Source organism: Canis lupus, chromosome 4, assembly GCF_048164855.1.
Source record: "Canis lupus baileyi chromosome 4, mCanLup2.hap1, whole genome shotgun sequence".
Taxonomy (NCBI): Eukaryota; Metazoa; Chordata; class Mammalia; order Carnivora; family Canidae; genus Canis; species Canis lupus.
The window spans coordinates 7537421-7563867 of record NC_132841.1 but is presented as its reverse complement, the minus strand read 5'-3'; the positions used below and the strand labels follow the sequence as shown (position 1 = coordinate 7563867).

Here is a 26447-nt window from a genome sequence, read left to right as displayed (position 1 = left end):
TTGTAAGAAATATTAATATGACTTAGAAAGTTTTAGGTAAAATTTTCCAGGTAAATCCCAATCAAAACAAAGCTTGCTTAACTATATTAATATTAGACAAAATTGATTCTCTCAATAAAATGATAAAAATCAGTACATCATAATAAAAGGGAAGAGTCATCAGGAAGATGACATGATTGGAATTTAGGCACTTAGCCAAACAGTTTCAAAGTACCTAAGGTCAAAGCAAATAGAATTACAAGGTAAGATTACAAATCTACAATCAGAGGGGGAGATTTTTAGGACATGCATCTCAGAAAATGATAGTTTAATTAGATAATAAATAAGCATAAAAAACATTTGGCCAATAGAATTCATATGCTTTGTCTAAGAGATGTATGTATTAGAGTCCTGCAGTAAACCGAAAGAGAAAAATAAAATGTTGAAGCATATATACATTTATAAGAATTGATGACTTACTGCAAAAGAATTCTTAATCAGTGCTAAGAATTGATATCACGCAAACTGCTTTGCAATGACATTAGGTGTCAATAAGAAAATGATGGCAAAATAATACCAGCAACCATCTGAAACTTTGCATTTAGATTTATCATCAACAAATAAAACACTGAACTAATTAAAATGGTAACATTTAGAAAATATTTAAAAATGAATGACAATAAGGGGTGCCTGGGTGGTTAAGCATCCCATTCTTGGTTTTGAGTCAGGTTGTGATCTCAGAATCCTGGGATTGAGCCCTGTGTCAGACTCCATGCTCAGCATGGAGTCTGCACGGGATTCTTTCTTTCTCCCTCTGCTCCACCCCCCATTGACACTCTCTCTGTTTCTTTCTAAAAAGAAATAAATAACTAAAATGTTTTTAAAAAATTAATGACAATAAAGAGCAGTAGTATCAATCATAACATGTGGGACTCAGCTAAAGCACTTTGTAGAGGAAAAGAAATAGCCTTAAAATGTGCATCTTAGGAAAACTTCAGAGTTTATCTTGACAGGCTATTTTTACTATAAAAAATGAACAAGAATGTCATAAGAAAGGAAAATATAGATGTTCTTATCTATTAATATAAATGCAGAACTCTAATAAGACATTTACAAAATGAATCTACAAATGTATAAGAATAATCATAATCAAATTTGCTTCCTATCATAATGGCTTAATATTAGAAGAATGTCAGTATTATTCACAACATGAAAAAAGTAAAAAAAGAAAAACTATATGACACTCAATTCATACAGGAAGGATGAGGAAAAATAAATTCAACACACATTGAAACAAATCCCTTCCAATCTAGTAATAAAAGAGTTCTTCTTATACCTGATAAAGGATATCGGTGTCATATGACATTCAACACCATATTTAATAGTAAAATATAAAATATCAGAATTATTCAGGCAAGAGGTATCACGTGGGATGAATCTGATTAACCTACACCAGAAAAGTGAAACTAGAAACATTAAGTGAGATTAAAATCTAAGGAAGGAAAAAAAGGAACCTGGGGTAATAATTTTAGTTTATCATCTGTGAAGAGCAGTCTGGAAAAATGTAACTGAGGAGAGAAATAGGGATGATAGAGGATGAGAGTACCCAGCAGGGGTAGGCTACTTAGGCAAATGAATATGCAGCTAATAAAAGAAAATGCAACAAGCTCTGATGCTTTGATTAGCCGCCCTTATGCAGCCAAATTCGAACCCCTAGGAGAACAAGACAGAAAATATTAGTTAGGTTCCTATTCCATAACTGCTCATTAGTGCATCCATAAATGCAAATGAAGTCACCATTGCACATTGAAATTTTATAATCTACCAAGGGCTATGAATGCACAAAACTAAAAGGTCTTCTCACCACCCCTGAGTACTAGGAATTAAATGAAGCATGGCATCTGTGAGTATGTTTCTGCTCCTGGGGGCTAGCAGGAGTGCGGGCTTAGGTAGGTGGGGAGGGGCTTCACTGAAGGAGACAGGGCAGATTCAACAAGGGAGAAACAGGAGTGAGCGAGTGTTAACTTTTGTTCTTTAAGCAGCCTGTTCACATTGATCTTGGAGCCAAGCAGTAGAAACCATGTAGTTTATGGACACACCCAGCCTTCCTTTTCCATTCCTTAATCCTTTCAATGCCTTATGTTAGGCTTCATTCAATTACTCTACATAGGACAGTTTTCCTGCTGTTGTTTTGGATTTTATTTTAGAAAAGCCAGCTTTCCAGATTCTGTTTTGGGGGCTTCTTCTCTCTCAAAGATCCATTATAATCCCACATGTGGCAAATACTGTCTTTAGGAAGAAGGTGCAAGGTTCATAAGCCTCTATCAGGATGTTAGGTGCTGCCTGTGCACGTTTAGCATTTTAATGAGAGAGACAAATAATATTATTTGTTACACGCAGCTATGAGGCAGCTTTTCCTCCATCAGGTTTGAATGCCCCCCTGCCCATGCCATCCACCACATGCCTCCAGTACCTCTCATTTATGTACCCTCCTGAGATGTGATACTTGTACAAACATTTCCTCAATAGAAGGAAATTTTATTTCCTAGTAGAAATAAAATGATTCATAAAGTGATGTTCCATATGATAAAGCTTTCTGCTTTAAGCATCTAGACTTTCAAAATTTATGTTCTTTTTAAATAAAAATGTAATAATATAGCCTCGCTTAAAAAATACCAAATAGTTCAGAATTACATAAAGTGTAAGCAAAAAAGTTTTGTTACCTACCTCATTCTGACTTAACTTCCAGTACAAGCCACAGTTCATGATGGCTGAGGAGTTACCCTTCTTGGCATTTTCTACCCGTGAATATGTATAAATGTGTGTATATATATATATATATATATATATATATATATATATGAAGTCCAAAGTGGATTAACAATATATACTTCTCTGAAACTTGATGTTTCTTTTTTTTAAAGACATTTATTTATTTGAGAGAGAGAGAGGACACAAGCAGGTAGCGGGCATACAGGGAGAGGGAGAAGCAAACCCCCCACTGAGCATGGAGTGTGACAGGGGGCTTGATCCAAGGACCTGAGCCAAAATAAAGATTTGATGCTCAACTGACTGAACCACCCAGGCACCCCAGAAACTCTGATATTTCTACCTCATATATCCAACATTGGTACAAATTGCTCTACCTAACATCTAATTAGCTGCTTAATACTCTACTATTTGGCTAGACAATCTATTGAATCATTACACTATTTGATAGCTATCTAGTTGCAAAAATTAGTTTAAAACCACGGCTGAAGAAAATTCCATATACTTATCTAAGACATCATACAAAGCCAGTGCAGTGGCTGTTAATCCAGTGTACTCACCAGACCTTGACCACTGGACACATGGTCTGCAATGGGCCCTCTAATCATGTATAGAGGGGGATATCAGGCTACAACTCTCCCCTCACTACAAGATAACTGAAGCCAGAATAAGCAGGGTCTGAGATACAGACAACAGGCATATCCCTGCACTAAAAATCTAGCAGAAGGAAAGATGTGCTTAGTTTTGGCATAAAAACTATTTACTTTATTTGCTATTTTCACCACAAGATGTCTAGCTTTCAATAAAAAATTATGAGGTAAAAAAAAAATATGAGGTATACAAAAAGGCAAGAAAAAATGTACTCCTAAAAGACAAAGTGACAGAGCAAGTCTCAGATATGACACTTAAGTTGGAACTATCTGATAGGATAATTAAAGAACTATGATGATATGTTAAGGGCTCTAAATAGAAAAGGTGTACAATATGAAAGAGTAGATGGATAATTTCAGGACAGAGATGGAAACTATAAAAGTAAGACTCAAATACAAATGATGGAAATGGAAACACTATAACAGATACATAGAATACTTTCAGCAAGCTCATCACACTAACACAATCAAGGGAATGATCAATGAACTTGAAGATAAGTCAATAGAAATGACCTAAACTGAAACAAAAGGATAAAACTGAGGGAATTCAAAAAAGAAAATATTCTTACACCATACACAAAAATAAATTCAAAATGGATGAAAGACTTAAATGTGAGACCTGAAATCATGAAAATCCTAGGAGAGAACATAGACAGTAACTTCTCTGACATCAGTCATAGTGATTTTTTTCTAGATATGTTTCTGAGGCAAGGGAAACAAACCAAAAAAAAAAAAAAAAAAAAAAAAGAAAGAAAGAAAAAAAAAAAAACTATGGGGACTACATCAAAATAAAAGGTTTCTGCAAAGTGAATGAAACAATTAACAAAACTGTGGAAGGAGCCTCGGTGTCCAACGAAAGATGAATGGATAAAGAAGATGTGGTTTATGTATACAATGGAATATTACTCAGCTATTAGAAATGACAAATACCCACCATTTGCTTCAACGTGGATGGAACTGGAGGGTATTATGCTGAGTGAAGTAAGTCAGTCGGAGAAGGACAAACATTATATGTTCTCATTCATTTGGGGAATATAAATAATAGTGAAAGGGAAAATAAGGGAAGGGAGAAGAAATGTGTGGGAAATATCAGAAAGGGAGACAGAACGTAAAGACTGCTAACTCTGGGAAACGAACTAGGGGTGGTAGAAGGGGAGGAGGGCGGGGGGTGGGAGTGAATGGGTGACGGGCAGTGGGGGTTATTCTGTATGTTAGTAAATTGAACACCAATAAAAAATTTAAAAAAAAACAAAAACAAAATGCAACCTGTAGAATGGGAAAAGATATCTGCAAATGACATATCCAATAAAGGGTTAGTATCCAAAGCATATAAAGAATTTATAAAACTCAACACCTCAAAAATGAATAATATGATTTTAAAAATGGGCAGAAGACATGAAGACATTTTTCTAAAGAAGACATCCAGATGGCCAACAAAGCATAAAAAGATGCTCAACATCACACATCATCAGGGAAATGCAAATCAAAACCATAATGGCGTATCACCTCACACATGTCAGAATAACTAAACTCAACAACACAAGAAACAACACATGTTGATGAGGATGCAAACTGAAGCATGCACTGTGGAAAACAGTATGGAAGGTCTTCAAAAAATTAAAAATAGAATTTCTCTACGATCCAGCAATCACACTACTGGGTATTTACCCAAAGAATACAAAAACACTAATTCGAAGGGATATATGTACTCCTATGTTTATAACAGCATTATCTATAGAAGCCAAGATATGGAAGCAGCTGGAGTGCCCATCAATTGATGAATGGTTAAAGAAGATGTGGGGGCAGCCCCGGTGGCTCAGGGGTTTAGCGCCGCCTTCAGCCCGGGGTGTGATCCTAGAGACCCGGGATTGAGTCCCACATTGGGCATCCTGCGTGGAGCCTGCTTCTCCCTCTGCCTGTGTCTCTGCCTCTCTTTCTCTGTGTCTCTCATTAATGAATAAATACAGTCTTTAAAAAAAAAAAAGAAGAAGATGTGGTATACACATGTAATGGACTATTATTCAGCCATAAAAAAAGAATGAAATCTTGCCATTTGCAATGACATGGATGGAGCTAGAGAGTATAGTGCTAAGCTAGAGAGTATAATGAAATAAGTCAGTCAGAGAAAGACAAATACCATATGATTTTACTCATGTGGCATTTAAGAAATAAAGCACATAGGCAAAGGAAAGAAGAGAGACAAATCAAGAAACAGACTCAATGTAAGGAACAAATAGATGGTTGCCTGAAGAATGGGGATGGGTGAAATAGGTAATGGGGGATTAAGGAGGGCACTTGTGATGAGCACCAGGTATTGTGAGGAATTGTCGAATCACTATATTGTACATTTGAAAGTGATACAATACTTTGTGTTAACTGGAATTAAAATTAAAAATTAAAAAAAAATATTACTGAGTATCTAAAAGCTGCATAACAATATCAAGTATCTAACATATACATAGTTTGAACCTCAGATTAAAAAAGAGAAAGAGAACAGGAGGACAAAAGAAGCATTTGAAGAAGTAATGGCCAAGAAATTGTCCAAAATAATGACAGACACTCAGTCACAGATTCAAGAGCAGATGACAAGGAGGATAAATACCCAACAACAACAAAGCCTATAAAACTAGGCATGTCCTATTCAAACTGCTGAATACAAAAGACAAAGAAAATATTAGAGGCAAACACTACAAAAAGACATTATACAGAGAAAAACAACAGTTAAAATTACAGAAGACTTACATCAGAAACAATGCAGGGCCAAAGTGGCATTTTTTAAGTGCTAAAAGTGCTAAATGGGATGACATTTTTTGAATTTATTTATTTATTTATTTATTTATTTATTTATTTATTTACTTATTTAGGAGAAAGAGGGCAAACAGGGAAGAAAGAGAGGGATAAGACTACCCACTGAGCACAGAGCCTGATGTAGGGGCCTGATGTAGGGCTTGATCTCAGGATCCCAAATCATGACCTGATCTAAAATCAAGATTTGGATGCTTAACTGACTAAGCCACCCAGGCACTCCTAAATGGCATGATATTTTTACAGGGGGTGGGGGTGGGTAGGACTGTTAAAATAGAATTCTATACCCAATGAGACCATCTTTCAAAAATGAAAAAGAAATACTTTCTCAGACAACCAAAACTGACCAAGTTAATGGCCAATAAACCTACACTAAAAGAACTCTTCTAGAAAGTTCAGGTACAGGAAGTATGATATCGTTTGGAAACCTGGATCTACACAAAGAAACAGAGCATCATAAATGGAATTAGTAGCAATAAAATACTTTTTCCTTATTTCAATTGCTTTAAAAGAGTAATTTTGCTCTAAAGCATAAATAGTAACAGTGTATTATGTGTTCATCTCATATGTAAAATTAAATGCGTGACAGCACAAAGAATGGGAAGAACTGTTGAAATTCCTTACCCTACACATGAAGTAGCATAATATTATTTGAAGGTATAGTTCTAGGAATTGAAGTTTTATATTTTTAATGTAAGAGCAATGACTTAAAAATAATCGGAAGAAGTAATAAGTCAACAGAAGAAGTAAAATGAAATTAAAAAGTAGTTAGTTCAAAGTGACATCTCTCCAAAGTACTTCCTGTGACCCTTCTGTCCACCGCCTCAATTACTTTCTCCTTCTGGAGATCCTCACTATCTGCGGCTTATAACTTCAAATCACTACAAAGTAGCATAGCATCCTGGTGACAAGGGCGGACTTGGCAGTCATATAGACATGTGTTCCTATCACAGCCTTGCATCTCATTAGCTGTGTGATCTTGGGCAAGTTTCACTCCATTGAGCCTTAGTTTCCTCCTCTGAAAAGCAGATATGGTAATGGTACCTACCTGAGAAATTTATTGTGAAGATTAAATGACATAATCCAGATACTTTTTTTTTTTAATCTCAGGACTCTGCTTACATTATACTCTCAATAAATATAGGTTACTTTACTACGGCCCTTATGGTATTGTTTCAAAAGTACTTTTTATATGTTTTTATCTCCTTTGTCCCCCACTGGAGCATATACTCATTGGCAGCAGACACCAGGTATTATTTATAGTATATATTTATTATTTGTCTTCTAGCAGATAAGTAGTATAGGCATATGGCTGATGTAAGTGCAGCAAAAGTTTTCCAGAAAGTGAAACGATGAATGAATGAAACTTTCAGGTGTTTCCCTAGCTCATCAAGTGATATAAGCCATGGCTCTAGTGGGCATTGGTCCAGTGGAAATGTTCCTGTTGCTTCCTGATTCTCATTTACATGCCAAATCCTTGCAATAGCCATGGATTTCCCTTATAAGAGAGGTCTTTACTCTCTTTTTCCCTCTGAAGACTTTAAACTTACCATAGCAACCATCTCAGAATCATCAATACCCTTTCTTCAGTCAGAGGGACTGTGGTTTGGTCCATTAAAGTATTTCTGAAACTGGTAGGTCAAGGAAAGAAAGAATGGGAAAGTCTGTGACCTCCAAGTTCTTGTCCTAAATATGGGAGCCTGGCAAAAGGCACGACTGGGAACCTGCAGGTTCATATACTTACATCCTGTAAAACCAGAAGCTTCCAACCAATAAAGGATGGCAAATGCCAGTGGTCAGCCTTATAAGGAAAATGTGGCCTGATGCAACTGAATCAAGTTCTGCCTTTGGAAAGTATTTAAGGAGGGCTTCCCCTAATGCTGAGTAAGGTGAGTTTTCAAAATTCTTTCAGTGAAGAGAGTCTAGAGTTGTCACCTTCCCTGAATTCCCTGAAGCCACTTATGTAGGTTTTGTGTGCCTTAGGCCCACATCCCTACCCCATTCCTGGAAGACTGATCAGTAGTGGCTCTTCAATGCTCTGGTTTAATGAACCATCACCACTGCCCTGACGGGAGAACTGCAAATACTAAGCCAGCAGGCAGCCTCCTTCAGGAGAGAAATCTATAGACTTTAAGAAAAAAAGGGGGGGGGGGAGCTGCAAATATTTCTTTAATACATTAACAGGGGAAAAATACATTAACAGGGACACACTTAACATTACTAAATCCATGAATTTTTTTATAGTATGCTTTTACAGGAGAATATAGGAAGCCTGAAAGAAAACAGGGTATAGCCTGTGCACACCAGGCTTGAGATCCCAGACAGGGATCAGGAAAAACTGATCCTTACTTTGAAAGTAGTGGTTAAGAGGAGCTGCTAACATTCATTTCAGCCCTGTATCCTTTCCCTGGAAATAAATTACAGTAAGTTGCATGGTTTGAGTTAAGGGTAACTCATCCCTTTGATGTGTGGGTGGTGTACTGGGGAGTGGAAGACAAGAAAGTTGATGTGCTAGGCTATAAATCTCAACTAAAGGGTGTTTGGAGCTGTCTGGGCACTTCCCAGCAGTTACATGACACAGTTAAGAGCTGGCCAGTTGGGTGACATCAGCTGGTCACCACTGGGGTAGATCTACAGTTCTATGTGGGTTGTGATTTACCCTGCAGGTACTCAGCTGACTAGAGAGCACAGAGCAACACACTTCCAGCAGAGCAGCCAGTGCTGCTGGGCCATGTGTTAACTCCTCACTGTGAACAGGATGGCAGGGAGCAGTGACACAGCTAAACAGGATTGATAGGAAGCCAAGAAAATAAAAACACACACCATGAAAAGCCGGAGGAGGGAACTCTAAGTGACCCATATGCTCAGTCTAAAACCTTCCCTCTTCCCACATCCTCCCCTGCCCCTGCACTGTGAATCATCATCTCTCTAGAATAATAAAATGTCATCCACTCACTACATTTAAGCTTAGATTTCATTTTTCAAAAACCAGTTTTTCCATCTCTCAGCTCTCAACTGATTTCAATTAGTATGTGTTGAGTAATCACAATGATGGTGCATTTTGTTCCATGTTGCAGGAAGCAGGAAACAAATAAACACACCCATGGTCCCACCATTTGAGGAGTTGACAATCTCTCTGGGAACACAAACCTATTGGACTGTGTGCTTTGCTTCTAGATGCAGTGTACAGCTTGTGAAGTTTTCTCCTGAACCATCCAGAGTGGCAGCTACCAAGTGAAAATGTATCCCCAGCACCTGGAAGGTATGTTATGTTTCTACAGTAGCTTTGTCAACCTCCTGCAAGCCAGTCTGTACTGCTATCCTTGGGCAGGGAAGAGTGAGACTGAGTTCAAGTCACTCACTGAGAGAGTGGCTCTGGATAAAGTACCGAATAGCCGGTGCACAGGAGCAACATCCACAGAGATTTATTGTATACTACTGTGTGCCTGACCCTTATCTGGAAATGGGGACATATCAGTAGACAAACCAGGCAAAGATCTTTGCCCTCATGGAATTTATATTCTAGTGGAAGGGAAGATCAAAGGATAAATAAGTCAATGATAGAGCATATTAGGAGGTGGTGAGTGCTGTCAGTAGTCAGGGTGGGTCTGATTTGAGAAGGTGAAATTTGAGCAAAGCCCAGAAAGAGCTGATAGTGGAAGTCCATGGGGAGGGGGGAGGAGCATTTTTAGGCTAAAGAAACAGCTAGAGCAAGGGACTCCACATGAAAGCATGCTTTGCACGGTGAAGGAATGTCAAAGAGAGCTAGATTAAACACAAGGAGAATAGGAGAGGAGGTCAGAGCAGTGATGGGAAGTCAGCTGGTGTCAGTCAGTGGGCCAGTGTAAGGGATTTGGCTTTTGCTCTGTGTGAAATGGGGAGCCATGTCAGGGTTCTGAGCAGGGACAAGATACGGTTTGTCTTTTAGAAGAAAAACTTGAGGGACTTCTAGTTTTAGCTCTAACATGAAAAAAGATTAAGAATTGTCACTCTCACTTTTCCAAGAAGAAAAAGCTAAACAAACTGAATATTGATGTCTCTTAGACCCATCAGACACCTGATATCCAACGGAGAGCTGCCTCTCTGGAAGGGTCAGTAATACCTACTCATCTGGGGCAGAAGCCGCTGGATCCATAAATTGGTAGGGACACTTAAACTGTGATTCTGGCAAACTCTTATAGGCTGAGTGTGGACGAGCATGAAATTTAGAACCCCCTGGAACCACAGTCTTAGGATCCCTCCATACTTTCATACCCCAGAAAACCCAGCAGGTTCTCATGGTGAAGAGCCAAGAAAGATATCCTCATGGGCCTGGAAAGGGGAAGAAATTAACCACTGTGAAACCCAATGGCCCACTCCAAATGACAAAGGGCTTTGCTTGAGCCTTATCATGGCTAGGGGAAGGAGATTCCTCCCCCTCCAGCTTACCTCACATAAAAGAGGAAAAAACACAGTTAACAGAGTCAGGGCTTTAAGGAAATAGAGTAGGAATGCTACTACCAGCAAAGGGAGTACAGGGCATGGGGAGTAAAAAGCTACACCATTCTGGAAACACTTATGACGATCCCAGCCCTGAGACACAGGTCCAATGAGAGATGGAGATTTTACTGGAAGATGATAGAATATCCTCCTGTCCCATACCTTACCAGCATACCAACAAAGATCCAGTATAGTAACACTAGGTTACATTTAAAATGACACAAGATACAACTTGCTCTGAGGAGGAGTTTTTCAGGAAGCCAAAAATCAAGAGACACAAAAACAAGGACATTAGAAAAACTTGAAGCCTCTGGGACCTACAGTTATAGCAAACATTAAACACAATTTCTCATCTAATCAGAATAATGGAAATCTTCACACTAAAGACCTATTCACCTCATTTTCTATTACCTGATACAACATGTTCTGCTTTCAACAAAAAATTAAAAGTGTGTCTCTGAAGAGGGAAAGCAAGCACCAGAATGAGACTCAGAAATGACACGGATGTTGGAATGATCACACAGGGAATCAAAAATAACTATGATTAATATGTCTGGAGCTTAATGGAAGAGTAGATAACACACAAGAACAGATGTAATGTAAACAAGGAAATGGAAACTTTAAGAAAGGGTAAAAAGGAAACTAAAAACACTGTAACAGCAACTAGAAATCCCTTTATTGGGTTCATCAATAGACAGGACTTGGTCAAATAAAGAATCAGTGAGTTTGAAGATATGTCAACTGAAATGGAAACAAACAAACAAAAAACCAAACCAAAACCAAAATATCCAAGAACTATGGGACAATAAGGAAAGGTGTAACATATGCATAATTGCAATACCAGAGGAAGAAGAAAGAGCAGAAGATATATTTCAATAACAGCCAGGTACTTTCAAAATTAATGACAGACATGGAAACGCAAACCCAGAAAAGTGAAGTCACCAAGCAAGACTGAATGCACACACACACGCACGCACGCATGCACACACACACACCCCTAGGCATGTCATATTCAGGCTTCAGAAAGCCAAAAGAGAAAAAAATTGAAATCCAGAAGGAAAAAATACCTTATGTATAGAGGAACAAAGATAGAAATTGGAGATTTCTTGTTAGAAATTTTGCAAACATGGAGAAAGGGGAATGAACTATTTATTTATTATAAAGTGTTGATAGAAAAAGCCCTGCCAACCTGGAATTCTACAGCCTACAAGATTGTTCTCCAAAATTGAAGGAGGAAAAAGAAATAAAGACTTTGTAGATAAATCTGAGGAAATCCATTACCAGCTGGCCTTCCCTGCAAGAAATGTTAGAAGTATTTCATGCTGAAGTAAAATGATACAGGTCTGAAACTTAAGTCTATAAAAGTAAAATATTTTATTATTTGTATTTTCAATTGACAGAAAATATAACTTTTTGTTTAAAGAAATAATAGGAATAATGTGTTGGGTGATTTTAAAATATGGATAAAGAAATGAATAATTTCAACATCAGAAAGAACAGGAAGGAGAAATTGAAAATACTCTGATAAAAGTTATCTGAATTAGAAAATGAAGCAGTATAGCATCACTTGATGATGAATTCAGATTAGCTTAAAATGTACATCGTAGGCTTCCACTTCAGAGAAGAGGAAGAACACATCTTTCTCTACTTCTCCTGTTCAATACAATAGAAAATATTGGAAATGGTTTATTAAATAAACCTAAAAAGACTCTGGAAGTTGGAGAGGAAAGGGGAAACCAGCTAAAGACACCAAGATCTAGGAAAATAAATGGTAGTGTGTTCCCTGGATTTTCTTTTGACCACATATTTCACAGATTTAGAGCTATGCAAGCCAGCAACTCAGAAATGGAAAGAGGCATAAACCAAAAAAATCCACAGTAAAAATAAAAACAAAGTATGCTCTCTCTAGTCAAATGACCAGAAAAAGCACAGCCTAGCAGGACAGAAATTTTTAATAAATAACCTCTCTACTCCAGCCAAACGTCACAGGAGATCTAAAATCCACACTATTAGTAGAATTAAAAGACAAGCCCAGAAAGCATATACCTAATAAAGGACTTGTATCCATAATATGCAAAGAACTCTTACACTCAACAATAAGAAAATAAACCAATTTAAAAATAGGTAAAAAAAAATCTGGACACTTCAATAAAGAAGAGACACAGTCAGCAAATAAATACATGACAACACAAACATCATTTGCTTTTAGGGAAATTAAAATTGAAATGAGATGGCACTATAAATACCTACTAGAATTGCTAAAATCTAAAAAAACTGACAGCCTAAATTGTTGATGAGGTGGAGGAACAACAGGAACTCTCACTCATTGTGGTAGAAATGTAGAACAGTAGAAGGCACTTTGGAAGATACTTTGGCAGAGTATATTACAAAGCTAAACTTACTTTTACCATATAATTTAGCTATCAGGTATTTACCCAATCTAACCGAAAATTATGTCTACACAAGACCTGAAACAAATGTTCATAGTAGCTTTATTCATAATTAGCAAAAACTAGAAACAATCAAGATTTCTTTCACTAAAATGAATGGATAAACATCCATACAATGGAGTACTATTCAGTGATTAAAAAGGAATAAGCTATCAAGCCAGAGCCATGCAAAGCCACAGATAAAATCATTAATGTATATTGCTAAGTAGAAGCAGCCCATCCAAAAAGGTACATGATTGTCATTATATGGCACACTGGAAACAGGCCAAATGAAAGCAGTAACAAATAAATACATCAGTGGTTGCCAGGTTTGGGGAAGGGGAAGAAGGATTGAATAGATGAAGCACAAGGGATTTTTTAGAGCAATCAAACTATTTTGTAAGATATGATAATAGTGTATACATGACACAATACCTTTGTTAAAAGCCATAGAAATTTATAATGTGAGAAAATGCAATGAATGCAAATTTTTAAAAATCATCTAGGAGACTGGGGGACACCCAAGTGGAATGCAATGTAGCTGTTATAAATATAAGAAACAACCTCACTAAGGGAAGTAAAGAAGGTGCTTATTCAAGAAACTCTAAAAATGAGTGGAATCTGTAAGATTAAAGGCAAAAAGGAACATCACTGCACCGGAGCATTGTGCTTTAGTTGATAAGGTTGTTTCCCACAGCGCACAGGTGGACTATTATGAACCTACTCTACAAGCACACTAGAAGTGAACAGCAAGTAAATGGATGACAGATGGTAGATGCCAGGTTTCTCACTGATGGAGCAGGAAGTAACAGTAAGCAAGGGGAATTGGCCAGAATGATCCCTGTGGTCTTGGATTCAACTTGGAGATATCAGTATGAACTCGTGTTTAGCTTAATGTAGATATAGGGGGTTACACATAGAATCCTCTCTAGATATGTGTAAATACATGAGTATACACACGTATATTTCTTTGCTCTGTCAGCTGAGAGTGCTTGGAATCAATGACTCACAAGTATCAAGAACACACCTTACTGAGTCCAGATTTTGGTTTCTAAATACCATTCAATAAAGGGAGGCAGGGTTCCCTTGGAGAAATGCCAAATTTTAGAACTAGGGCAGGAAATACGCAAGACATATCTAGAATATCTTATAGTGCCAGAAGGTATAAAGTGTTAACACACACACACACACACACACACACAAAATGGGGCTATGTCAAAGGGACACAAAAGCCAGCTGAAAGAGCTCCAAAAGAAAAGCAACAAGATGAGTAAAGTAATACTGTATTATTACCTAATTTATTAAATAAATATCTATGAGTCCATACTGATATAAAAATAGGTAGATGATAGATTTACAAAACTCTCATGAAGAAAAATTAATTTTCATGGCCAAAAGACATGAACAGAAATCTCACAGAGGGAGACATAGACATGGCCAACAAGCACATGAGAAAATGCTCTGCATCACTTGCCATCAGAGAAATACAAATCAAAACCACAATGAGATACCACCTCACACCAGTGAGAATGGGGAAAATTAACAAGGCAAGAAACAACAAATGTTGGAGAGGATGTGGAAAAAAGGGAACCCTCTTGCACTGTTGATGGGAATGTGAACTGGTGCAGCCACTCTGGAAAACTGTGTGGAGGTTCCTCAAAGAGTTAAAAATAGACCTGCCTTACGACCCAGCAATTGCACTGCTGGAGATTTACCCCAAAGATACAGATGCAGTGAAACGCTGGGACACCTGCACCCTGATGTTTCTAGCAGCAATGGCCACGATAGTCAAACTGTGGAAGGAGCCTCGGCGTCCATCGAAAGATGAATGGATAAAGAAGATGTGGTCTATGTATACAATGGAATATTCCTCAGCCATTAGAAATGACAAATACCCACCATTTGCTTCGACATGGATGGAATTGGAGGGTGTTATGCTGAGTGAAATAAGTCAATCGGAGAAGGACAAACATTATATGGTCTCATTCATTTGGGGAATATAAAAAATAGTGAAAGGGAATAAAGGGGAAAGGAGAAAAAATGAGTGGGAAATATCAGAAAGGGAGACAGAACATGAGAGACTCTTAACTCTGGGAAACAAACAAGGGGTGGTGGAAGGGGAGGTGGGCGGGGGGTGGGGGTGACTGGGTGACAGGCACTGAGGGGGCCACTTGATGGGATGAGCACTGGGTGTTATGCTATATGTTGGCAAATTGAACGCCAAAAAATAATAATAATAATAAACTTATTCGCAATAAGGTAATTTATTTTCTCAAATAAATTAGTTGTTAATTAAAGCTTTTTGATGTAGTAAAAAAATTAAATAATTTTCAGAGTAAATAAATTTATTATAGTTTCCATTCCCATCAAGGAAGTAGAACATAATTTCCTACTCTTTAAGTGTGGACTACACAGTGGCACTGTACCTCTATCATCCTCCTTCCCTAAGCCTATAACTCCAGCTTATCAACAGAAAAGCATCACACAGATTCTTACAGAAAAACATCTTACAAACATACGTAATCAATACCCCTCAAAACTATTAACTTCAAAAACAAAAAACCAAAACTATCACCACCAATAGGAGCCTAAGGAAACACGGCAACTAAATGCAGTACTGGGTGGAATTGAAAAGGGACATTATAGAAAAACCAAGGAAATTTGATTTAATATGGACTTTAGCTGATAACAACAGTCAACTTTGGTTCCTTAATTGGGATAAGTGTAGTATATGAATATAAAATGTTAATAGTAGGGAAAACTGAGTATGCGGTTTGTGGGAACTCTGTACTATTTTACATCTTCTCCATGAATCTAAAATTATTCCAAAATTAGTTTATATAAAACAAACTCCCCTGGGCCCTGCATGGAGAACAGGCTGGAGGAGTGGCAGTGGAGGCAGGTAGGCCTATTAGAAGGCTACAGCCATAGCACAGGGGATGGATGGTGATGCTGGCACTAAAGTGGCAGCAGTGGGCAGTGAAAACTGAAAGATCCTGGGTATATTTTCAAAGGCTGATCTCTGAGTAAGGAGCAGAGAAAGCAATTTTAGAGTGCTTGATGAGGAAACAACCCTTTGCTGTTTGTAGCTATACCATCTCTCCCACCAAACTAAGCTCTACAAGGGCATTTCTGCCAAAGCACCTCAATTACTTGGGCAGCATACCTAATAGACACTAAATAATAATTGCAGAATCAAATTCTCCATGTCCTGTGATGAGATCCTGCATGTCCCCTTACCTCAGTTTGGGCACAGCACCTCCCAGAACACTGATAACACCAAAGTGAATATAATTCATCTCCCCTATTTATCTTACCAAAGGAGACACTGTCTTTTAAAAATTGACCTAATTGAGGTGCCTGGGTGGCACAGTAATTAAGCATCCAGCTCTTGGTTTCTTGATTTTGACTCAAGTAATCGTCTCAGGGTTGTGAGACCAAATCCCAAGTCAGCTCCATGCTGGCCGTGGAGCCTCCTTAAGATTCTCTCTCTCCCTCTTCCTCCGCCCCTTCCCTCCACTTGCATGCGAGTGTGTGTGCACACTCATGCAACCATGCACTCTCTCCCTAAGTAAATAAATAAATAAATAAATCCCACCTAATTAACTTTCAGATTGACTGATATTTATGTTTTCACTGTAGAACTTATTGATGAGTCCCACAACCCAGTGATCACTGAAGGCCAGTAAGATTGTTTTTAAGCCATGAGATATTTTTTAATTTATTTGTAGACTCTTGATCAGTCCCACCACTTGAGTTGAATGTTTAACAAGAGGTGGTTATGCTGGTCCCAAACTGTATCAGTTTTACCTGTTGGGATGGTGATTTTATTCAATTAAATATTATATAAACTGGTGCAACATAAGTACAAACAATATGAGTACCAACGGACGAGGGGTGTTTCTATCACAGCAAAGTTGAATGCTGAAGATTTGAGGAAGACATCTCTAAAAATACTGTTGTGGACTAATGGCATGAATGAGAAGAGACTTGAGAACAAAGAAAATGGGAACTGCTTTCAGACTGTTTAACAGGTAACTTTCACTTCTCCCTTGAAGTAGAATTTAAAAAATCAGAAACAGGAACAGAAAAACCCTAGAAAACACATAATGGGCATGGTTCATGGAATAAGACCAAATGGTCCTCATTCTGTAGATTCCTACTCAAAGAAAAGGCTTCCAAAGAGTGATAATAAGAGTTCATGTATACATTTTGTGCTGTTATAAAATTACCTGATAGGCATGTTGTTATCACTTACTATTAATTTCCTGTTTAAGTTTTTCAGTTAGCCAACCAACTACCCACCAAATTTAGTTGAATTTAAAGATTCTACTGGACTGTGATCCTTCTTCCCATTCATTCCCACTCTCTCTTTCTCTCTCACCATTTCTTCCTCATGTATACTTTTAAATGATAACTGGGATGCTAGTAGGCGATCCAGATAGATTTCCTATAGAAAGTTGCAGAGGATTTGAAAGTTTTATCACAGTAGACTTCATTTCCTTAAAAACAGGACACTGTAGGGCATAAAGAACACTCCAGGCCTTATGGCTTGATGTTATTACGGGAGTTAGTCTTGTCTAGTAGAAAGTGTAAGATGGCCTTGCTGAAGATTCCAGAGTTATGAAAAAGATCAGTAAAACTGACAAGTCCCATTTCTTTTTTTGCTTACCATTATGCTGTACTTTATCTTGTTTCAAGAGTCACTTCTCAAATCTATTTCTTAAATGCTGGTCATCCCTATTGGAAGGAATATAAATCTTTTGGAAGGATTCTCTATTGAGACTCTTTCATGTATATGCTATCAACCCAGCAATTCTCATGATGGGAATCTATGTATCTTAGACACTTGTGTGTTTCCTAACACCAGGATGTTAGGTTTGATCTTTGCATGGTTGGATGCAGTAGCATCAGACATTTCTTCTTTCTTCCCTCCCTGATTCCCAGCTCCTCTAAGTCTGGTTAGGACTCAAGAAGGGGCAGAAGTCTAGGCTTCATTAACTAGAGGACACACACACTTCTGACCACTGTCCCTGGTTCATGAATGAACACGCAACACCAAAGGAGTCAATGAGATTTGTCCCCAGGACATTGGCTGAAGTCATTAGGAAAGATGATTTCTCTTCTTTCTGGAATTCTGAGGTATAAGAAGGCTGTGAATCCAGAACTGCTAGTGACCATGGCTACACCGTGTGGATAAGCCTATCTGAGGATGAAGCCAACAGAGGAGAGAAGGGCATCCAGCATGCGGACGTGAGAAGAAATAAAAACAGAATTTCAGGGCCATCATTTAAGTGTCTGGATCATCCAGTTATGTATGTGAACTAGTAAATTCCCTTTTTTCATTAAGCCAATTTTATATAGATTTCTGGAGTTCATGAGCACAGAAGTCCCAAGTATCATAGAAGAAAATCTATAAACAAATTAAATATTTACCAGTAGGGGAATAGCTAACCAAACATCAAAAAGAGGAGGCCACATTAGATGCGCAGTCATGGAAGTTCTCTGAGATATATTTTTAAGCAACAAAGGGAAGTAAAAAATGTGTAAAGAATGATCCTATTTAAATGTGTGTGTGGGACACCTGGGTGGCTCAGTGATTGAGCATCTGCCTTCAGCTCAGGTTATGATCCCCGGGGTCCTGGGATCAAGTCCAGCATTGGGATCCCCATGGGGAGCCATCTTCTCCCTCTGCCTATGTCTCTGCCTCTCTATCTCTCCTGTGTCTCTCACGAATAAATATCTTAAAAAAAATAAATATGTTTGTGTGTGTGTGTGTGTGTGTGTGTAGGTATGTGTGTGTGTGTTGTAAGAATTGGTAGGAAAACAGAATGGAAGGAATGAATCTGAAATGTTTACCATGGTCATCATTAGGGAGAGGAGGCAGTTAAGAAGTGAGGAATGTGTATAAGGTAGACTTTCTTTGTATTTTTCCATTGTTTTTCTAAGTTTATTATAATGAGTATATATTTATGCATTACTTATGCAAATTAAAATATTTATTTATTTCATTTATTCATGAGAGACACAGAGAAAGGCAGAGACACAGGCTCCCTGTGGGGAGCCCGATGTGGGACTTGATCCCAGTACCCCAGGATCATGCCCTGAGCCAAAGGCAGACACTCAACCACTGACACTGAGCCACCCAGACGTCCCAAATTTAAAATTTTTAAATGGAAACAAATCTCGTTCCCAAGGTCATTACTTTTGGTCCATGTGGCTTCTCATTCCACAAATCAGCACATCTAGAACCAATACTCTTCCCTCAGTTGTCTTTCTCTGCCCTCATCTAGTTAGTGACAGCACTAGCTGGAGTAGGGGTCTGAGAGCTCGCAGCGGGGGCTCTTCCTCCTGTAGGCCACTTCCCCAGCATCCCAGGGGCCCCTAAAGTGATCACCTCTGCCCCCCAGACCCCTCCCGGAAGTGTCCCTCTCTGTCCCACTCCTGCCACTGCAGTTCAAGCTCTCATTATGAGCTGCCTGCATGAGTGCAGTCCTCTCCTACCCAACTCCCAAGACTCCAACTACCACAAAGATATGTTTCTAAGGTGCATTTCTGATCCTGTTACTCCTCACTTAGCAACCTTCAGCCAAAGTAGGAATGAAGTACAAACCCTGATGCATGGCCTGTTCGGCACTTTGCCATCTGGCCTATGACACCTGCCACCCCACCATCCCCATCATGTGCTCATGCTTGCCAAAGGTCTTGCAGTTTCTGGAACATGCCCAAACTCTCTCTTGCTTCTGTGACTTTACACATGCAGTTCCCCTGGCATAGCTCACTCTTCCCTGCTTTCTTTGCCTGACTCATTCCCTCACTCTTCAAGGCTCCAGGTAATAAGCATCACTGTTTTGGATTCTCCTGGGTGGGACTGGGTACTGTTTTTATGTGGCCTCTTGAAATTCTCTGCCATGATCATCTTCCTTCTCACACTTTACTGTCATTATCTCCTTATCTTTCTGCCTTCTTTCCAGAGTCCCTGAGTGCGGGAGGCAGTGTCACAAAGTAGAGGCTCAAAGAATCTTATGCTACCATTTTATAACTGTGAGAACTTTGGTCAATTAACTTAAATTCTGTGCCTCTGTTTCCTTATCTGTACCATGAAGAGCACCTGACCACAAAGCTGTGGTGAGGATGGAGCATGTCAATTTTGTGTAAAGCACTGACAAGGCTGCCTGACCCATGGAAAGTACCAAATAAAGATGTGCTATCATTCATAAGAATTAGTAATCTTTGGGTCTAATACAATGCCTGGCACTTAATGAGTGCTAAATAAATGAACAATTACTTCGTTGAAGAAAGTATTTTGAATAAATGCCTCTGTAACAGCATGTGTTCCTAAACAAGAGGTTTATTTTTAATTTAAAACTTTTTACCTACGTACAGAATATAAGGAAAATGCCATTTAGAAACTTCAATTTCAAGTGATTTGAAGGCTAACTGCAGTCATCTATAACATAGCCAACATCATGGATCCATTGTGATTATTCATACAGCTTTGTGTAAAAACAACCTCACTCATTAATGTTCATTTGCTAGATGGTAAGAGCTAGCAACCATGTTGAACCAATGGCCTGTAGAGTTTCATACATAACGCATTCTGGAAATGCTGACAGAATTATTCTCTGGCAGGATTTTTTCAAGTCCTGCTTCTACAACTAAACATTACTAAACATGTGAAGGCAGGATGGTTTCTAGGAACTTTTTCAAGACCAGTGGGAGAGCACAAAAGCAGTTTTGTCATCTTTGTTCTTGTCACAACCAAGTGTCTGCACCTGGAGCATACCTTCTGCGCATCCCTCCCCACCCCGCCGGGACCTAGGCACACCAGAAATGTGACAAATTAATTACAGTACTTAATTCTTGAAAGTGAAGGCTGACGGATGAGGCATAACAGAAAGAAGGAAGGGATTGAGAAAAAGAGGAAGTGAGGGAGGATGGCCTGACTTCTCAGAGGTGATGGGCCTCATGGGTGTGCATTCAGAATACCACATGGCTCAATATGGGATATGTGGAGGGTGGGGGGGGACCTTCTTCCTCTCTGGCCACTCCCCACGAGCCCAGGACGCCATCACGGTGAATGTCTCACTCTCCAAGCCAATGCATGGACGGTGCTAATTCTTTCCCATGGAACTCTGGCCCTGGAACTCATTATGTCCCATTTTTCACTAGGTCTGGCAGGCTGCAGAGAGTAGCCAACATCCACCCTCCAGACCTCGGGGGACTCGGGAGTTTAGGGAAGTAGAGAATGCATGCAGCAGGGCCCTCTAGAAGCCGCCTATTTCACGCTGTGGCCTCCAGGTGCTGTGACCTCACTCTGTAGATCATCCCCCTAACCAGGTCTCCCCTTCCTTTCTATGCCTGAAGGATTAGGGGCCACTGACTTATAATAACAATGAGTCTTAGATTCATGTAGCTCCTTTCTTACAGGGGAACTGGATTTTCTTTCTGTGTCTCTTCATTAGTCTTGCAGCCCTCCTGTGGGGTGGGCAGCCCAGGTAACAGTGACTCTCAGTTTAGCAGAATGGGAGCCAGGCTGGGGAAAGGGGTGTAGAGATGTCTGCACTGACATCTCCCAGAAGGGAGGACACATCATAAGTGAGACTTTGATGAGTGCACTGAACAAATATAATTTTATACTGTGCAATGAATAACCCTAAGAAGCACTAGAACCAGTAAGAACAATATAAGGGGTTTCTAGGAAACATATTAATAGAGACTGTTTTTTTAAAAGATATATTTAAATAACGACAAAGGACAGGAGGCATCAGCTAGGATTTGTAGGCAGGATATTTACAGGAAACATTAACTGTGAGCCCCTTCATTGCCTCCACTATCTTATGTCACTAATTTCTGTTGGCTTTTCTTTTCCAGGAAGATCTCAAATGCTGTCTCTTTAACTACATATTATTATTTTGTTTCTCATTCCAGAAAATGCATGGTTTCCAGCTCTTTCAAGATCAAGAAGGAGCAGGCATCAGAAAGAGTTAGGGATGTATCAGGACTGACTCACTAGATCATATGCTGATTTGTCTAGCTTCTGTTCTTATCCCCAGTCTTAAAGCAAACTATTCAAATTACGTGTGTGAATGCTCCCACAATTAGAGAAAACAAGGATGTGGCCATGATAGCTGTGCCTATAATTATTAGTTGTTTTTTTTTTTAGATATATTTATTTATTCATGACAGACACACAGAGAGAGGCAGAGACATAGGCAGAGGGAGAAGCAGGCTCCATGCAGGGAGCCTGATGTGGGACTTGATCCCAGGACTCCGGGATCATGACCTGAGCCAAAGGCAGATGCTCAATAACTGAGCTACCCAGGCTCAGTTTCAGGCGCCCCTGAAATTACTAGTGTTTGAACTGGTACTTCAAAAAAGATTGTGTTAAGTAAAAGTCAAATGCCAGCAGTGAGTAAGTTTGTAAGGGTTTAGTTTCAGACTGTGTCCCTTCAGGTCCCTCCTCACCCCCCACTCCTGCCATCACACACAGGATAATACCAGGTATCAGCGGGGAAAGGCCCCCAAGCTCCAGGAAATGAGAATCACTCCTCCTGCTGCACATGTACAATCACTTAGAAGCCACGCCCTCACCACTCTTACAGCCAGACCCTCCCTCCTTTCTGTCACGCTTCTGCTCACCTGGGGCCTCTCACTTTGCAGGACGACAGTTAAGTGGAGTCCAGTGTAGAAAAGCAACCACACTCCTTCCCATACTAAACAGTGTGTAGCTTCTGTTTCTCTACTTACAGTGGCTCTGCAAATACTGCCTCGGATTTGGAAAGCACATCTTACTTGAAGACTTCTTTTATAGTTGTATTAATTATTCCTCTCAACACCCAGGTGAGACTGCCACCCTTATTTTTGATTTTACCAGAAACTGAGGTTCAGAGATGGATATAAATATCACCATGTCAAAATATAAATAATGCCAGAGTCAGGAATTTGATATATCCAAACACATTTTGCGCCTGATAATAAGATCTTACTCCTGCAAGTGGTAAAATTATTTATAATAACTTCATAAATGCTTAAAGATTATAGGATATAGTTTTACATTTATTATGTGAGATAAAGGGAATTCATACATAATGAAGGAAAATAGAATTTGAAGCCTGTTATTTGAACCATCAGAGAACTAGGATAAATTTATCAAGACCAAACAGAACTCAAAGAGAGAAGAAATGTTTCTGGGAAAAGGAGCTAAGGTTCTGGAATATGATGTAGGCAGCAGAAGTGATAGCACAGAGCAAGTGACAAATGACACAAGGAGGGACTCAGGCAACTGAAAAATCAGTGTTCAGCCAGAGTTATCAGAGGAAATGCACCTGCCTGATAGGGTGATGATAATTATTCATGGGGCATCTTTAGGACAATATCAGAGTTTTGAGCTTTTGTTACCTAAAACAAGCAGAGAAAAAGGTAGAAGGAAAGGATAAGTAATAAAGAGAAAAATTAACAGAATTGATTAAAAAAAGAGATAAAAAAAAGAAGTTCAGGGGAAAAGGTCTTAAAATTTAAAAATTATTAACAAAAGCGGGGAGGGATTGGTTAAGTCAAGCTCAGGGTAGAAATGCACATCTGCCATATGAAACTGAGTGCATGAGGAAGCCAGATGTGAAGTGAGCTGTGTGTCAGTTTATTTACCAAGAGTTGTTCCAAATTCTTTTTCATTTCTGTTTACTAACCTTGGCTTTGTTAGGTGCTCAGAATACACTCAGGCAAGTATCCAGAGGATTTTATCCCTCCCCACCCCTGCCCCCGCTGTGTTAGACATTGGATTCCACCTCCATATATTTGCCTGAATTGTGATTAGGATTTCTTATTGCTCATGTATCAATTACAACATATGAAATCTTGACCTGACACAAGTCAAGATAATGAAAATACTCCAAGGGACCTGGCTCTCGAGCACCGGGTCACAAGTTTACCTCAAATGCTAGCTAATTAAAAAAAAAAAAAATCAGTCTGGTCACTAATCTTTTATTCAAAGCAATTTGAGGTCTAGGGAAATTCTATAATGAGATTGTTAACAGAGACAAAGATCATAAAATTTCAAAATTTCAAGCAACACTAATGGCTAACTCATTTTAATTAGTGATTTTTGGCAAATGACATGGCATATTTGTATTCCATGGGGAAATGTTCCTGAAATGGAGGCAGGAGTGTGACATGCATATGTAATTCAATTTAATTTTGTTCCATAACTTTTTTTAAAAAAGGAAAGTATTTATAATTCGTAAAACCTGTGATGAGACGTTCACCTCTTAAATTTTAAAAAGAAGAAAACAGAGAATTAACTTGCCTTGCTAAATAAAATGGACACCATGAAGAAATCCAATAAGAAACTCTCTGAAATGTCTTTGTAGTCAAAATGGAAAAAGATCACAGTGAAGCCCAAGTGAATAAACTGGTGAGCCGGGTTGCAGAAAGAGGTCCGCAACAGCTTCATGCCAGCAACGACCATCAGGAGAATGTCCCAGCTGTTGAAGAGGAGAGAAAGGAGTTGGTCAAGGGCAGCCTGCCAACTATCAGGTGAGTCACAACAGCTAGTTTCCTGCTCCTTTACTGTGCGGGGTGCACTTTCCAGGCATGAAAAGCCCAGAGGGCAGCAGAGTGTGGGGGAGGGAAGAGGGGGAGGGGCTCTGTCATTATTTGTCAGAAGAGCAAAGGGAGTCTCAGGGTTTGGGTCCCTTGTCTGAGGTCTGGGGCAGAGCAAGGATTGAAACTCAATCCCAGGGGAACCTCGAGCGCAGACCCTTTGCCCCGAGAAGCAGCTCCTTTCTGCCACATGATTTCCACAGTTCTTTGTCCTTTAGCAAGGACACGGGGCTCCCTTGGAGCGTATCTGAAGGACTCCGGCAGACAGAGCATGATGTCCCTCTGAGAGTCTGCTCATATATGCTTTTTTATTATAAAAGAATCTTACTGATGCGGTGATGTCATAATAGTTAATATTAAATTCTGAAAAGAAGAAAAAAAAAACCCCAGTATCTTAATAAAGCCATTTTTGCCTTTACAATGAACAGTAATTTAATTTCCAGTATTTTTCAGTGTATTTATCACACCAGTGAACATAAGCTCTCTGGACTCCCTTTTTCTTCTGCTGAAAATGATACCGTCAACATTCTTCCCCCATGGCACTGGTCTTTTTAGTTAAGGAATTCACCAAAGTAGTCCAGCAAAGAGACACCAAGACTTTGCTTTGAGGCCTGGACTCCTGGATGCTCTTGTCTAGGGACTCAGGTTATTAGCCTATATGTGTTATATGTACAAGTCCAACAGACACCAAGGTCAATGTTAATGATAACAGCTCAGAAGAGTCTGAGATGGCAAGCGACTACTTCCTTTCTGAAGGAAGGCTTTGCACATTTTAGGCAGATTCCTACCCCCCACCCCCACCCCTTATAAAAATTTAGTAACTCGAAAGACAGAGATGGAAACACTTTCCAGAGAATGGTGACATTTAAGAGATTTTCTTTTTCTGGTTAAATACCGAAAACTGGAGCTATGCCTTAATTTCCTTAAGCCTAGAGGGATCCTAGTTTCTGGACCTTTATCAGTATTATCATCTTGTCCCAGGATAAGGACTTTCAAAACATGTTTTTAAAGCATGTCATTTTTGTTGTCAAAAAGATCTACTTTAAAAAAAAATCTACTTTTGGCAATTCCATTTGCCTCCATGTGAGATTTCATATGCCTTTAGACCTAGGGCTGCAATTGTTTTCACTCTGTCCCAGGATGTGCCCAATAAGGTTTGCTCAAGGCTCTTCTGAGAAAAATAAGCCCTTGACTACATGCAGATTTGGGCTGAGTGGGAATGTTTTCATGTAACTTCAACAAAAAAAACTTCAGGGTTCCTGCAGCAAGGTTGAGCACTGCTCCTTAACTTGTCTTTCTTTTCCAGTAGAAAACTAATACCCTTGACAAAAATACCATGTAAAAATATGACTTTGGGTGCTGTTGCCTTTGACAAGAATCCCTGTGGAAGGGGCGCCTGGATGGCTCAGTCCATTAAGTGTCTGTCTGCCTTCAGCTCAGATTGTGATCTCAGGGTCCTGGGATTGAGCCCCTGCCAGCTCCCTGCTCCCTGGGAAGTCTGCTTCTCCCTCTCTCTGCCCCCACCCTCCGTTGGTGTGCTCTCTCACTTTCTCTCTCTCTCAAATAAATAAAATCTTAAAAAAAAAAAAAAAAAAGAATCCCAATGGGATACCAAAGCCCAATGACAAGGCATCTCAAGATAAGGAGTATTTGGGTTTTCAGGGGAGACTGGTGATTTTTCTGAGTTATTTAGGCTAAATCTAGATGAGGGTCAATTCTAACTTTCTTGTAACTA

The 26447-nt window shown here is 39.2% G+C and overlaps 1 protein-coding gene across 2 annotated transcripts in view; it reads right to left on the bottom strand.

Annotated features, from left to right (window-relative positions):
- The window catches only part of PCNX2 (pecanex 2), a 288039-nt gene that overhangs the window by 90592 nt on the left and 171000 nt on the right, over nucleotides 1-26447 (bottom strand). For both annotated transcript variants that reach the window (XM_072823047.1, XM_072823048.1), the window contains one exon: nucleotides 24417-24594. In XM_072823047.1, coding sequence (XP_072679148.1) covers nucleotides 24417-24594 — 178 coding nt within the window. The remainder of the gene's footprint in view (nucleotides 1-24416; nucleotides 24595-26447) is intronic.